The sequence below is a fragment of the Aythya marila genome, assembly GCF_965140915.1.
Source record: "Aythya marila genome assembly, chromosome: 2".
In the NCBI taxonomy this organism is placed as follows: Eukaryota; Metazoa; Chordata; class Aves; order Anseriformes; family Anatidae; genus Aythya; species Aythya marila.
In genome coordinates this window covers 79913994-79929726 of record NC_139043.1, presented here as the reverse complement: position 1 = coordinate 79929726, position 15733 = coordinate 79913994, and the positions used below count along the sequence as shown (strand labels likewise).

Sequence of the window (15733 nt, the reverse complement as noted above, 5' to 3'; positions counted from 1 at the left end):
CTCTGTTTTACATGCAGAGGAATTCACTAGAGGGAGGAATCTCGGTATTTTTAGCATGAAAGCGCTGAATTCTCACGGTTCAGCGGAGTACCACTCTGCTCAGCCAGCCCTGCGAGGGAATGTCACTCGCTGCTTTAGCTTTACCAGCGGGACCTGATCTTTGGGCACTGCCTTTACCTATTCCAGAGGTGAACTCGCTGGGCTTTTGAACACTTTGCTGGGCATTCAACACCCTCCCCTCTTTGGAGGGCCGGATGGGATGGTTAAAACCCGAGGCGCTCCAGGATGACAATAGGTATTTTCACCAAGCAATCCAGCCGACAGGGAAGATATTTTTACAGCCCTACAGAACGGCAGCGTTGCGTCACGGCAACGTGGGAGCTAACTTTTCCCACCCAAGGCTCCCCACCTCCCGTACCCGAAGTGGCCTCGGTGAGGCCGCGTTTGCGAGGCTCTTGCCTTTTATGCTCAGGCTCTTGACAGCCCAGCCCGCTCCCACAAGCTTACAGCCTCCATCGCAAACAGCGAGCGGCGAAACCCAAAGCGGGAGGCTGAGCAGAGAGGGCTGCGCTTGCAGGATGGAGCTGCAAGGAGCTGCCAGGAGCTCCTTCCCCCAAGCAGCCCAGCTCAGGGGCGATGCAGTTTAAGGCAGGCAGGGCTGCGAAGCGCTCAGACCCTACAATCCCTGAACCCCAGGGCGGCACCTGCAGCCCCCCCGTGCCCCGAGGGCGCTGTCTCACCGGCGTAGAAGCGGATGAGGCAGCCGGTCTCCGCGTCCATGCCCTCCTCCTGCACCCGCCACAGGTCCCGGTAGCCCAGCTGGCAGAGGTAGTCGTTCTGGAGCTGCAGCGGCTTCTCGTGGGCCTCCAGCCGCCGGCTGGTCTCCCCGTGCAGCTGCACGTACAGGGCGGGCGGCCCCGGCTCCCGGCCGGCGGCGGCGGCCTTGGCTTCGCCCCCCGGAGCTCCCCCGGCCCCCGGCGGCTCCCCCGGCCCCGGGGGGCTCCGCGCCGGCCCCGCCGCCTCCCCCTGGCCGTCGGGGGCCGCCGGCTCGGCTTCCAGCTCCTCCGAGGAGGAGGACGAGCCGCCTCCGCCGCCGCTGCTGTAGGGGTCCAGGCGGTCGGAGACGCTGTCGGCGCTGGGGCTGAAGCTCTCCGTGTCGGAGCCGGCCGGCCCCAGCTCGCCCAGCAGCGCCGGGCAGGACAGCGGCGGCCCCGCCAGGTAGAGCTGTGCGGGCGGCTCGCTGCTCCCGGCGGCGCTGCCGGCCCCACGGCGGCTCCTCGGCCTCTCCGCGGCCGCTTCGGGCGGGGGTCCCTGCGGGGGAGCAGCAGCAGGAGGAAGAGCAGGAGGAGGAGGAGGAGGAGGAGGGGGGGGTGGAGGAGGAGGCGTCGCAGCGCCCGGCTTGCCCAGCACCCGCAGCACGCCGCCGCCGCCGCGGTGCCCCAGCTGCTGCAGGCGGGCGGCCACCTGCTCGGCCGTGGTGTCCAGCGTGCAGAGCACGGGGCGCAGGTAGCAGGCGGCGTGGCGCTCGTAGACGTGCAGGCAGCCCCGCCGCACGTCCCGCCGCACCCAGTCCCGCTCCGGGGGCTGCAGCGGCTGCAGCTGCCGGGGGGGCTTGGGCAGCAGCAGCAGCGCCTTCCTCTCCAGGCTGCGGGTCCCCGCCGGGGACGGCGAGGAGGAGGAGGAGGCGGAGAGGTTCCTCTTCAGCCTCCCCCGCCGCAGCAGCAGCGAGTTGGCGGCGCCGGGGGTCGCCAGCGCGGCGGGGGGCGCCGAGCCGCTGCCTCCCCCTCCTCCTCCTCCTCCTCCTCCTCCTCCTCCTCCTCCTCCTCCACCGCCGGCCGCTCTCCTCCTCCTCGGGCCGCCGCTCTCCGCCCGGCTGCCGCTGCCCGGCGGGCTCCTGCCGGGCTCTGCGCCCGCGGCTGGCTGCTCCATCGGCTGCTGGAAGGGAGCAGGGGGGGAAGGAAGAGCAGGGCAGGGCAGGGCAGGGCAGGAGGGGGCGCAGGGCTCAGGGCGGGCAGCGCAGCTCCGCGCAGGGGCCCCCGCGCCGCCCGCCTCAGCCCCAGCCCCGCTCCCCGCCCGGCGCCGCCGCCATTAGGGAGGGGAGGAGGAGACAGGGAGGGAGGGAGAAGGAGGGGGAGGGCGCCTCATGAATATTAACCGGGCCGCTGCGGGGCTGGGAAATGGAGGCCGGGAGAGGGGGACTACAAGTCCCGGCAGCGCCTGCTGTGAGGGGGCGACCTGTGAGGGGGGAGCGCTGCCCGCCCGCCCCGCGGTTTAAACGTTAATGGTGGCGGTGCCCTGCCCTCCACCGCCGTGTTGCTGAGGCGTTACCGGCGGGTTTCGCCAGGGAACTAACGTTGGCTAACGGTCGCGATGCTGTCGCGACATGGCGCGCTGTGCCTGTCACCGGCCGTGCCCCCTCGGCTCGGTCAGGCGAGCACCGAGCCTGGGCGATTTCCCCTCACAGATGGGGACGCGAGGGGGTGTAAAAATGCACTGCACGGGGGGTGTTTGTGTATTAAATACACACACACACATAGGGAACTGCTTCGTGAGAAGGTCCACAGAGAAAAAGTCCCAGCACCGCTAGCCTGTCACTGTGTTTCATTGCTAAAACTACTGAAAATACGCGTTTCAGACCCTAAAACTACTGAAAATACTTCCTAAAGATTGTTCAGGAGCAGCGACCAGATACCAACACTGCCCCTCCTCCCCCCATCCGATTTTAAATTAGTTACTGAAAAGATAAATTACAATCAGATAGGAGAGTTTTCATACCACAAGGACATAACACTATCTATTTGGAGGATTCTCTTGTGCTCCTGAGGGCGTTTTAGCTGAGTAATGTAGGTTGGACAGGGCTGTGACTGCTTGAGATCGTTCCCTCTTAATACATTTTGTAAAATCGCAGCGAAACGCCATGCCAGATACTCATCGGAGATGCTCTGGGCTGCGGTAGGGTGGGAGTTCTGGGCAATTAACCGGTTACACCAATGTTAGGGGAGATAAATCTTCATCACTGAGCACCCCGAGACAAACTCTCAGTGTCAGTGAAGCAGCACTTATAGTTCTGTTTATTTTATTTATTTATTTTAGTGTATATACATAAATGAACCAGAACCGTAATAAAACAAAAGTTTATGTCTCCCAATAAAACGCTCCTCCAGACTTGCACATTGTTTTCTTTATACCTCATACACGCAGGTGAAACACACCACAGAAAACAGAGGAGTTCCCCGGGGAACTCGCGATGGCAACGTGTGTCTGCCTTGTATAAGGTTTGTAACAATGACGCTGTCATTTTACCTTTGTATGGAAACCACCCCCTTTTGGAACGGAACAATCAGCAAATTAATTACGTTCTGACTGTGCGGTTTGCTGGCCCGTATCTGGATTTGCAGTAACCAGCAGGAACATCGCTGGAATTCCTTCTGGGTGAGAGACCCAGGACCAGATCCAGAGCGTGCACTGAGAGAAGATGACGGCAACGCTTGGCCATTAAAGGCTTAAACCGGTGCCCAAAACCTCCCCTAACAGTAGCAGCACACAGTAAAAGTGCAGCGTTGAGTGTATTGCAGCCTGATTCTGTCTACTTTGTGCATTCCCTTTTAATTATTTCTCCTGATTCACACCACCCTCATGCCACCTACTTCACAAAGGTTACTCCAGGTCTCCTGATTTAGATGCATGAGAGAAATACTTTATGTGCAAACACACACAGACACACTCGGAAGAGGGAGTTGGTAAGCTCGAGAGGCATTATTGTTAGCAGTAATACTTGAAATAAAATACAGTTTCTAGAAAACAGCTTGCTACCCTTGAAAGCAGTCTTTCCTTGGAGGGAGGCAGGGAGAGAGGAGCTGTGCTCCAATTGTTCAGGCATCTGACTGTTCGTGCACACACACAGAAAAATCCGAACCAGAGATGATCAGATATTTCTTAGGAATGTGAAGTGGGAAGGTAAGTCCCCTGGGGCACCAAATTTTCTCCCTTGTGACTGGAGATACCACATCCTATAGCGCTGCATGCTACTGAGGGCTCCCGAAACAGCTGAGCATCGACTGGAAGTCAGTGAGCCGAGTGGATTTGTCCTCAGCTCTCAGTGGAGCAGCACTGCCCTTGTGGTCAGGAACTTTCTCCCAGTTTCCAGTCTACATTTACAGGTGGGTGGTCTACACCCCTGTGTTCACACGCCAGCAGTGCCCTTTGACTCCAATCCATTTTTTTTTTATTTTATTTTTTCACTCCTGAGTGTTTACCCCCAGCGTACTTCTAGGCAGCAGCCGTATCCCTGAGCAGTCTTCATGCTCTCCCGGCTAGACCAAACAAGCCCTTCTCGTCTCCTGTGGCACATGGAGCAAGAACACGGAGTTAAGGCCATTCCAGGAGCCTCGGAGGGGCGAGCTGCCCCCCGCGTCCAGGCGGAGAGCAGCCGCACCGTGCCACGAGCTGGCAAGGGACTGGGCTGACCTCGCTCCTCCTGCTGCTAGGCTGACTTACCGCTGCCGGGGGGCCTCAGTAATGAAGGGCTTTATGCAATTACATAAAAAATAAATAAATAAATAAATAAATAAATAAATAAAAATAACACAACCAAGTAGAGCAGCACTGAAGTCCCCAGGGTGGAAAATTGCTGGATTTATCACCGCTCTGTGAAATTTGCTCGGGGGCAGGAGGCTGCGGTGAGGCTCCCAGCACGCTGGAAGCCCTGCGTTGTGCCGTGAGGAGAAAAGGCATCACGTTGTGGCTCTTTGCACTTTCCTGAATACGCAGGCAGTGATTTCTGTGAAGACCCGGCATCCCCAGACGTCGGTGGTACAAAGCCAGGTTGCTTTTGCTTTACGCAGGGAAGTGCACCTGAAGTCTGTAATTATACGCACGTTCAGATTGAACTCTCAGGCTTATGAGAAAACGATGCTATTCTCCGTTTCCCAGTAACTGATGGATGCTTTTTAACTCTCCTGGAATTGTGAATTTTTGCTGTGGATTAACTGCTGCCACGAGGCCTGGGAATGGAGCTTATGAAATTCGTTTTTGTCGTGAGGAAGTGGAAGGGTGAAATACACATCTTCCTTTTCCAGAGTTTGATTGATGGCAGCTATTTGGAAGAATGGTAAAATGGAACAGGAGAGCTTGCAATCTGCAGTTTTCCGACCGGAGTCTGGCAATCTTGAAGAAGAGTGATCTGATTATAGGAGCTTTCAACAACAAAAATAAATAAATAAATAAATAAGGGAATAAAAAGTAATTTATCACAGATTACTGTAAATGATTCCATACCGCAACTCTTTATCCCGAATGAACAAATTACACGCTCCCACAGTGGCAGGAAAGTGCCAGAAGGCCTTGAGACCCCCAAGGTGGGCAGTGTTACACACCCAGTTACCAGAGAGCGAGAGACCCCTGGGCAACAGAGCAGGCCAAAGAGCAGCCCAAGTCCTTGCGGGTGCTGGAGCTGCTGAGGTGCTGCTGGCCACAGCTCCACCTCGAGCAGCTAGCACAGCTACAGCTTTGCCAGGAACTCTATTCAAAGAGAATTTTTAAATGGTACCAAATCTGCAATGATTACCCAGCTTGGTTTTTGTTTTTAAAGATACCATTTCAAAATAGTATGCCCTCATTAAGCAGGAATTACTTACTCCCCAGTCCTCGACTACAGAAAATTTGACTGACAAGTCAGTTCTGGATGAAAAGCTGATGAGCACTGAGAAATGCTAATGTGGGACAAATTGTATTTATGCTTTGTCTGTTATAACTCACCATCAGTGGTGCCGTTGGATGTTGATCCGTGTTTTCAGAGGGTATGAATCACCTTAGTGATTCTTGTTAACGTGTGAAGGTGGGGAGGGAGTTTAGGAAAAAGGAATTTAATGCCCTTTAACCCTGCAACATGTTAGGGATCTTATTCAGCTCTCTTGTTTAGTAGTCTGTTTTTTTCTAGTAAGGGAGATTTCCCCCACAGATGAGGAAGCACGAGAATGATGTCAGTGTCAGAACACTGAAGCAAAAGACAAAACATTTGCCACCGTAAAAATAATTCAAAGAGCAGGAGAAGGATGAGCAAAGGGACTTCTTCAAATTTAACAGTGTAATCATATCCTTCTTCATAAAGAGAAATTGAATGTCTTTGTACGGAAGCTCTTCTGAAAATAATGCCTAATATTATCAGTAATGATGATTTCCAGCCTTTAAAATGCTAGGTGTGCACCTGTGTCCCTCATCCATCCGTGGGCTTGTCACAACTGGAGGAGCAAATTGGGGATGAAGATAACAAGGCACTGAAAATGCAGGCTGATCGCCGCTCCAGCTGTGAGCTTAAGCGCAACAACGTCTGCGTGTTCTGGGCTGGTTGTGTTCCTCCTGGGGAGCAGGGCCGTCAGCGTAGCAGGGCACTGGAGGCAGTGCTTATTCAAGGAAACTCTTATAAATGTGCTTTTAGACTGAGCGTAAAATTAAGAACCGTTCTTGAACGGAGAAGTTTCCATTAATTGATGCCTGAAATAGAATTGGGCTGTAAATTATCTAACAGGTCGTGCCGGTGTTTATGTATTCGGGAACACATTCGGAGTTGCATTGCCTGGAAGGTTATTTGTACTTACAGCCCCCTAAAAATGTTCAGCAAGGGCCGAGCTGTATTTCTAATTCCAAAACCACTTCCAGCAAGGTAGTTTCAATGCTGCTAAATGCTCTTCAGCTGTGCACCTCAAAGCACTGTGCAGAAGTGGGTAAGTAAGTGTGATTATTTCCATGTTACGGAGAGAGGAGAAAAGAGGCAAGTACATCCCCAGTTGCCCGCCAAGCCTCCATCAAGGCAATGGGCAGAACTTGGGTCCCCGCATCCTGCACGTGGAGCCTGGGGCTGTGAATCACAGAACCACGGAACGGCTCCGGTTGGAAAGGACCTTAAAGGTCCCCCGGTTCCATCCCCCTGCCATGGGCAGGGACACCTCCCACCAGACCAGGCTGCCCAAAGCCCCATCCAGCCTGGCCTTGAGCACCTCCAGGAATGGGGCAGCCAAAGCTCCTCTGGGCAGCCTGTGCCAGTGCCTCACCACCCTCTGAGTGAAGCTCAGGTTTTCCAACACAGCCACCAGCAGCGTGATGCCGAGATCCTCTGATGACACAACCGCTTTCCATTGCAACCTACGCAGGCTGCGGTACGTCAGCATTGCAGCTAAACAGCGTGGAAGTGCAGCTTCATTAGCGAATTTTGGAGTCTCTTCTCCAGCACAAACTTCTCCTTCCCGGCACGTATGAAGAAGGCAATTTACAGAAGTAAACACCAGCTTCCCCGTCGCTGTTGAAGGTAACGAGCAGCTGACGCTGAGCTGGCTGTACAGCTGAAAGCCACGCGCCAAGAAAACAGATTTGAGAAGGAGAAACACCGGCTTCATTACCAGGATGGATTACAGGTCGATGGTATATGTCTAGTGTCGTATTACATCCTATATTGAAATTAAAGAAATGTTTTACAGGTTTTGTTTTTAATTTGTGTTAGTATTAATTGCAAAGCCAGACCTTGTAATTGCTGAGTGGACTCAGTAACCGCCACACACTAATCCTCTTACTGCGTCTTTGGCTCTTCTCTTTTCAGCTGTCTGTTTTGTTTGTTTTTCAAAAGGAAAAGGGCTTCATTTTCTCTTGGATATTAATGCGCCGAAAGATTCCCTTCCAGAACTGCAGAAATCCTGCCTTGTAATTATTTCTTTTTATCTTTCATGTTCACATGGCTTCTTCAACCCGTTTTGTTCCCAAACCCTACAACTCCTGGAGGTATTCATCACTATTGGTAGAGATGGATTAATGCGGATTCATTAAGCTGTAACCAACGCAGTGACTTGGAGGCAGTGTTTTTTACATAATACAGGGCCCTAAATAGCACGCCTGGCACATTTGAAGTGACCCAGGAGATCCGAATGCTTTCGGTATCAGTTCTTCACGAGGTTAGTCATCTCTCATTAATTCACTGGTGAGTGTCTCAGCCGAGCGCGGCGGTGCCTGGTGGTAAAAGGCCGTACGTGAGGGCCTTTCACGCAAGGCTGAGCGTGTGCTCCTGCTGTACAGCAGGTTTGGCAACAGGGTGGGCTGAGAGAGTTCGTGCCCCTACTCACTGCCATTTGCCCATTCTGCGTGGTGTGCTGCTCGCACCAGCGTGCCGGTGCGACCCCGGGGCTGCCCCATCAGCCGGGTGATGGAAATGCTCTGCATGAACGTGAATTATGCCTGAAGAACCTCAGGTATTGCTTCGGCACGGTAAGAATCTATCACATAAATACGTGCTATTTAGCTGTGAATGAATAAGCACCGGCTTGAGAATGGTGTAGTGGAAGATAAACTTTCAAAATAGGTATTGCTGGTGATTTATACCGGTACAGAATGCTATCAGCAGCTGCATCTACAGTAATTTACTGGTAGTATAAGCAAAGATGCACCTTACGCCCTTTGAGGGAACTATTTAACTTTATTACTTGAACACGAAAGGTGAATCTTAGTAAAAGTAAATATAGTAAACATAATCTCCAAGGAGATTAAAAAATATACCCTTACACAATTAAAATACTGGCGGGATCAACCCAGCAGTTAGTACCAAAACAGCCACTTCATTTGTGGCTACACAGCCGTAGGTCTGTGCACAAAAATAAGAATGCTCTTAGCAATACACTGGGACAGCCTGAACGAGCCCAGTATTCATGGATGAGTCTAAACAAAGCCTTCAGGGAAATGAGGCCACCACCTAGCCTGTAGGCTCCTCAAGGAATGACCCCAGTTGCTCTAAGTCCCTGCTCCATGCTCTCTGTCAGCCTGCAGAGAAGCTGGCCTGGTACCGGCAGGGAGCAAGGTCATAGGGAGAGGGTGAAATCTGCATTGTTAGCACTGCAGGTGTTGGCCAAGGCACAGCAAACTGCAGCCACAGGTATTTATTCAGCAGCCTAACTGTTACAGAGGCAGCATCGTCCTGCTTTCAGCTTTCCAAAGGTGTCCTCTGTTGTTCTGCGAGTGCCAAGAACAGAGCTATAAGCCCTGTGTGGCTGCTCTGGCCAGAACAAGGATATCGCAGGTTCTCCAAAGGAATGTGAATTCTCCTTGCTAGAGTGGAATAAGGTCTCATTTTTTCCAAGCTTTTGAGTGCCCGGGTGCTGTCATCAGTCGCATGCTCTTCCAGGGTACTCAGGACCCATGACCTACCTGTTACACACACCAAGACAGCTTTGAGGTTAAAATATTCATTGGCCTCCTGAGACAACAGGTGATGAACTTGTAAAAACCTGTCAGTGGCCCCAGCTCAGTTGGGAAATGCCATGCTTTGAAAGTCAGCTAGAGTTTTAGGACCATTGCTTCTGCTGACAGATACTGATAAGCTGTTTTCATAACACTATCATAAACTTCATGGAGGTTTTCTCCATGCAGTTGTTCTGTGTTGTAGCAAATAAGACGTAGCCACAGAGCTCCTCTCCCCAGCATCTGCAGACGGGCTGCTGGCAGCACTCCTGTTGGTAATGATGTAGCACAGCTGGCCTGCCCGGGTTTCTGTGTGATAGCCGAGTATTTTGTGCCACACCACTCCTGGCTGCCCCTTTATATGTTCTCCATACTAGATACCACAGTGTACAAGGAGCTTTCTGTGGATTCTTGGGTGACTGGCAGAAAACCATTTGCCACATCCCTCCCCAACATGGTAACGTTGCTTGCACAAAGTGTCACCAGACTCCTAGCGCATGATGCTTTGTCTTCACGTGCTTTAGCCAGGGCTCTGCTGCCTCAGCACCCTCAGGCGTGCCTCCTCTTCGTCACTTACTCTGAGAAGAAAAGCGTTGCTGCTTCTTGCCCGAGCCAGACAGATGGTGTAGCTCTCCAAAACCAGCAGCCAGGCTCAGGACATCTCTGTCCTCGGAGGCATGGAGCAGGTTTCAAAGGAAGCGGTCACACTGAGCCAACGTGACCATGGAGTGATGGAGGCCACACAGGAGCAGCTGTGGAGAACGAACAAAGCCACTTAGTTTGGAAAGCCTCCACGTGAAACTTGCAGCGAACACATTTATCACAGCAGAGTGGTAGGTGGGCAGAGCCGGGATGCTCTGAGAGGGCTGCACGCCTTTCCTGTAACGTCCCCACGCAGCCCTGCCTTGAGGAGAGGCATCAAGAAGGTTGGATGGGAAGAGACCTCTGGAGGTCATCCTTCTTCGAGCAGGGCGAGTGCCAAAGTGAGATCACATCGCCCGGGGCCTTGTCGTGCACAGAACGCAAGGCAGGCAGGCAAGACTTCACAGGCTGAAATTAGCAGCCTGACTCACAGGAGTGCGCGGGGAACTGGTTGCCAGTGAGATGGCTGCTGAGCGAGTGTAGCAGCAGATTGACAAATCCATAACCGACGGCTCCGTTTTTGAGAGCGCTGAGCAGCAGAAAGCCTTTGTAAGATTTCCAACCTACATTCTCTCAGGAACAGACAAGTCGCCAGAGAGGACTAAACTACGGGTCCTGCTGCAAAGCAACTACGACCCCGCGCCCTGAGGAACGAGGCAAGGAGCACGGGGGCAGGCAGCATGGGGCAACCAGCCCTAGAAACCTTCTCCCAAAACTGCAGTGGCAGGATGCTGGCTTCTCCCCAGAAGCCGAAGAGTGTAAATCCCTTCCAGAGCCCGTGTTTATTTCCAGGCGTGTATGACCGGCCCTCCTTTGCGCCCTGCTAAGCTTCTGGTTGCGACGGTGCTCGGGAGGAAGGAATTCTGCGGGCTAACTGCACGTTGTGCAAAAATTTATTTCCTTTTTTTTATCACTTTTAAACGCCTCCTTTTTCAACATAATTGAACGTTCCCTCGTGTTTATACAGCGCGAGGGAAAACCGGCGGCGTGTATTTATGAGGGCATTTGCTGGACAGAGGCTGGGACTGGCTTCCCACAGCTTCAAGCCAGGGGAAATCACAACGGAGAAGAATAAGCAAATCAAGGGTTCCGTTTAATCAAACCCAACAGTAATTTGCAACAAAAGGAAAATCTTATCCTTGAGCAATTTTGCAGGAAAATTGGACCTTATATCTCACCAAAGATTTTTTCTATTTTTGTTTCCTATTTTTCATCCAGGAGTGATTTAATACAATTTCTCGCTATAAAGAAAAACCAAGCAAACACCCTCGACACTAACCCTTTGTTCCAGCTGCAAAACATACACAAAAACACCCCCTTATTAAAGGGGCTAATTAAGTACGTGATCCTTTTATTCTTCTCATAAAAGCTGCTGGAAAGCAACCCGAGCAACGTCCTTATTACAGCGGTGCTGGGAAAGTTGCTTCCTTGGCAGGGGCAGGGCGCTTGCAATGGCAAAATGGTTCTGTCTCCAAATTCTCTGATGTGCTGGGGTCGTGGCGTGTGTTTACACTCCGCTTTACCAGGAAATAACAACGCGGGCAGAAGTGTTTATTTTTGGTGTCACTACATTTCAGCAGATGTTACAGGCTCAATTATCCTGGTGCTTCAGCTGTAACATTGCATTACTCTCTAAGCTCCATTTATTTGGCTGAAACTGTTTTTTGTTGGAAGACACTGCCTTCTGGAAGCTGGAGCTTCAAGCACGGGAGAGCTTGACAGATACCGTCGGTAAGCAAATTTATCTTTTTGGATTGATTTTGCAGCCTCGCCACAAATCATGTTCGACATACAGCTGAACAAAACGCGCTTCTGAACGTGGAGGATAAAACATCTGTCCGTTCTAGACTATCTAGTGCCTTAACACGGGCTCATTAGTCAAAAAGAGTGATTGCCGTTGCTCAAATCCTCTACGTTTCAGTCAGTGCCACGCTCCTGTGAGGTGGGGAAATTCTTGCCTTCAGCATCCTCACGGTAAGTCGGGAAACAGAGCGAGGCATCCTGTGGCTCCTGAGTCACAGCACCACAATCACCCCCTCCCCGGGGAGCTGTGGCAGGTGATTTCAAGAAACGGGGCTCGCTCGACTCATTCCTGCTTCCTGCCTTTGCCAAGTCTTTCAGCACACCGCTGTCACCGCTCATTTACTGCGACGCCTTGCACCGGAGCGACTGGTGAAAGAGGGCCGTGCGGTTGTAATTCAAAGATTTTTCCCTCTGCAATAGCATCAGTGTTTTACACGCTTTGCGAGGAGCACGTGGAATTCAGGACGCACAAATGAAGTTGAAAATAACTGAAAATAATGAGCTGAGCAAATAAAACTGGCGCAGAAATTGGCCAAGCAAGATAGATCAGATACTTCAAGAACGGAATCAAGTCATTTTCTTTTAAAATACTCCTCACACAAATACTTTTCTCTCTCTCGTAACATGTCTGCCATGTCTCCTGCTTTATGAACACACTTGATTAAGAAGCAGGAGCTTTCGTTATACTGCACTGCAATCTATATATAGCAAGACGTGGCAGCTTTGTGCTATTTCTCATCAGAAATTCAGTGGGGCTACAAGGAGAGGGGACTCGTTAAAGTTTTATTATTTTAGTAGCAGCGCTCTCCAGAGACAACAGTAATAAATTCCCTGTACTGCGACTGTCTAAACAGATTATCCAACAATTATGTATTAATTATTAATCATCCAGTGACTCAGAAGCCACCCCGTGGCTCTCTGCTGCAGGAATCCTACGGCTTTTGCAACCTAATGATATGATTTCCCCAACTGCAATGTTGCAACGCTAAACTATACGGGAGGTTAATAGGAGAGGGAGTGATAAAGTCACATGAACGTCTAAGGTTGCACCTTGACTTGCTGGCAGCAGGCTGTGAAAAAGTAACCCAGGCAAATTCAGCAGGGAAATACTGAAAGCTAGTTAGCTTGCAGATTAGCACTGGGAATTGAAATGGGGGATGAATGTGTTTTAAAGGGTCTGGAGGGAAATACCTCCAAATAAGCAAGTAGGTAAGAACGCCTTTTTCTCGCCTGTTTCCTCAGAGCACCTTTTCCAAGCCAGTGTTTAAGTGGCAGGACTGAGAGCTGTAAGTCGCATTATCTATGCGCACCCTTGGCTGCACATGTTTGCCGCGCAGGAAAACAAGATTGATTTCTCCTCCTTACGCGCGTTCATAACGTCTGTGCAAATGAATGTAGGGCACATCCTGGCAAGATCAATATTTATGCAGCCTACTTTGGAAAGAGCAAGGGAGTTTCTTCAGAGCAGCGGGGGACCTTGTCGTTCGTTTTCCTGCTGTTTCCTCTTTTTCCCCCTTTTAATCAGCAGCGAGCACTGAGCAGGATGCAGGCAAACTGCGTGGAAAAGGAGCAATAATGCAGGGACAGCCCTGGGCCATCTGACACACGGAGATGCCCCATGGATGCGCAGCCAAATGCGGAGCCTGAGAGCCCTGATTTGGGAGCCACTGCCTCCGAGGAGGGTGAGGATCAGGCCCACAGCAGGTTGGCAGAAGAGCAGCAATTAGTTATCCCAATTAAACGCAATGATGGAACATCAAATGCTGTGGTTTATTTCCTGCTCTAAAGGTTCATGTCTTTTGTGTGTGCGTTCCCCGCATTGCTTGTCACAGCTGACCTTGTGCATTTATTTTGTGTGACAAACAGAGGTACGTATAAGTCAAAAGGCAGAAAGGAAACAAAACAAGCCAGCCTTCCTGCAGCGTGCCAGAGTTGAGGTTTAAGAGCTCAAACCTCAACTCTCCTTGTTCTTGCACCCGGGAGGTGCAGCTTCGCCGATCCACCAGCAGAAGGTGGCTGATGTTACCTTTACTCTTCTTTCTGTGCCATTTATCAGAAGCCTTTTTTTACCCTGACTTGAACGAAGCCAGAGGCCTTCAAGTGCACTGTTGCAGAGGTTCCCACGTAGCTGTGTGTGTCTTTAAAAATAAACTGGAGTTCCAGATCAGTAATTTCACCATGTCCATGCCCTCTGATTCACTGCGTCAGTTTAAGCCTCTAATAAAACACATTTTACAGATATAAAATGCATACCCAGCAAGCATTATTTTTTTCCAAGGGGGCTCCGCCACGATTCAAGCATTAAGCCACAGGTTTTTAATGAGCCTTCATTCCTCTGGCCGTGCCACTGAAATGCAGCAGGAGCACACGCAAGGCACTGAATGCCTCTGCTGTAAATATTTCAATTTTTTCCTGAGTAAATAGGTAGGCAATAAGAACCCTGTCACTTTTATGTTGACAAAGCATCTTAGTTACTAAGTAACTAGAGAGATGTTTCCCCTCTGCTTGACGTAATTATAAAATGCCTTTCAATTAGCTTTCCTTCTCACGGGGGCCCACAGCCCCTCACCACCAGGCTCGGATACCTGAAGCTGCCTTCCAAGTGCCCAATGGCCAGCAGTGCACCTATGATATTTTCCCCGTGACTAACCTGAAACGTCCTCGCTGCCCCAGGGGCAGAGAGGAGGGCAATTCCCTTCCTCCCTCCGCTCGCCTCCTCCAAGCAGCATGAACCCCGTGCCCTTGCTCTTGCCTTGTAGGTCATGCTCCCAGCTTGGCATCTGCGCCGCGTCCAGCCCAGGCACGTGCCCAAAACCACCCTCCAGCGTGACCTCCAGGTGCAGCGCAGAGGGAACAGGCTCCTGCCCGTGGCTTGCGAGCTGCAGCCCTGCCTGTGTGCCCCGGCACGGCATTTTGCCTTTGTCTCAGAAAGGCGCTCAGCGCACAAGCCGGGGCCCGGCCTTGCTGTCTGCCTGTCTCCCCGGCTTCTTCTTCACCCCCCCGGCTTACAGTCAGCCTCCCTTGTCCTCCAGCAAGTCTCACAGACAGCTGCTGGTGGCTCAGATTTTGTTAGCAAGGTCTGCAGGCATCCAGCTTTGAAGAACAGCTGCCAACATGCGAACAGCCAACGCCTGCCCAAACTCCTTCCCCGTCCCTTCTGTGCAAAGGGGAAAAGACTTATCGCTGCCCGTGGAAGACCTGCTTTCCCCTTTTACTTCGGACTAAATGTATCAATGGAGTTAAACATTTATCGGCCCTTGCGCAAGCAGGGACAGAGACCTGACTGAAAGCCAAACGCTTCCAAAAAGAAGCCAGCTCATGTTGACAAGAAGATGCAGCGCTCCGAGGAAATGAAGATGAGCGCGATTGCAAAACCGGGATGCCTGAGCTTGCAAATTACTTGTAACAGCTCCAGAAATTACCTGTCTGGTGCTGTTGTTTTACCTTTTGCCTACCACTGGGTATGCATCTAAACTCATTAGAGCGCGGTATCGAGACACCTAATTTGTTTGCAGCTAGTTATTGGCCATTATAATAACAATGGCATGATGCATGCGAAAGCACGCCAGCGTTTTGGTGGCCGCGTGCGGGCGCGCCGGCTGGCTGCAGCATCGCCCGCCGAGAGCCCGGTTGCAAAACACTCGCCGGGCTCATCAGGGGCAATTTGAGGGGCAGAGCGGGGAGCACGAGGCCACACGCAAACACGCCCGCTGTATGCTTGCTTCCTCCTTCATTGCGGATGAGCAGCGCCCAGGCATTTTTCTTCCCATCCGGACTGGGTTTGAGAACAACAAAACGAGGGGGAGCAGAGATTACAACAGGCAGGTCTTTACCTCCTTCCCCCGGTGCTGTGTGCATCCAGCAAGCGCTGTCCAAAATCAATTTTCTAGCCTCCCCCCATCGCCACACGTACTATTAAATAGCTTATTTTGTAGCAGGAGCAATTTTTCCCCCCTCCCAGCTGAGCGCTTCCCTCAGATATCAGCGCAGAGAGTTATTGCTGCAGTTTGGCCAGAACCCTCACACCCAGACGGTGCGCGGGGATAACAAAGGCCGTGAATCAGCTCAAAAA

At 51.8% G+C, this 15733-nt stretch overlaps 1 protein-coding gene across 1 annotated transcript in view; it reads right to left on the bottom strand.

Annotated features, from left to right (window-relative positions):
- The window catches only part of PHLPP1 (PH domain and leucine rich repeat protein phosphatase 1), a 129021-nt gene extending 126940 nt beyond the window's left edge, over nt 1-2081 (bottom strand). The window contains exon 1 of the mRNA XM_082752596.1: nt 741-2081. Within this exon, the coding sequence (XP_082608722.1) occupies nt 741-1929 (1189 nt within the window). The 5' untranslated portion in view covers nt 1930-2081. The remainder of the gene's footprint in view (nt 1-740) is intronic.
- Between the last annotated feature and the right edge of the window lie 13652 nt (nt 2082-15733).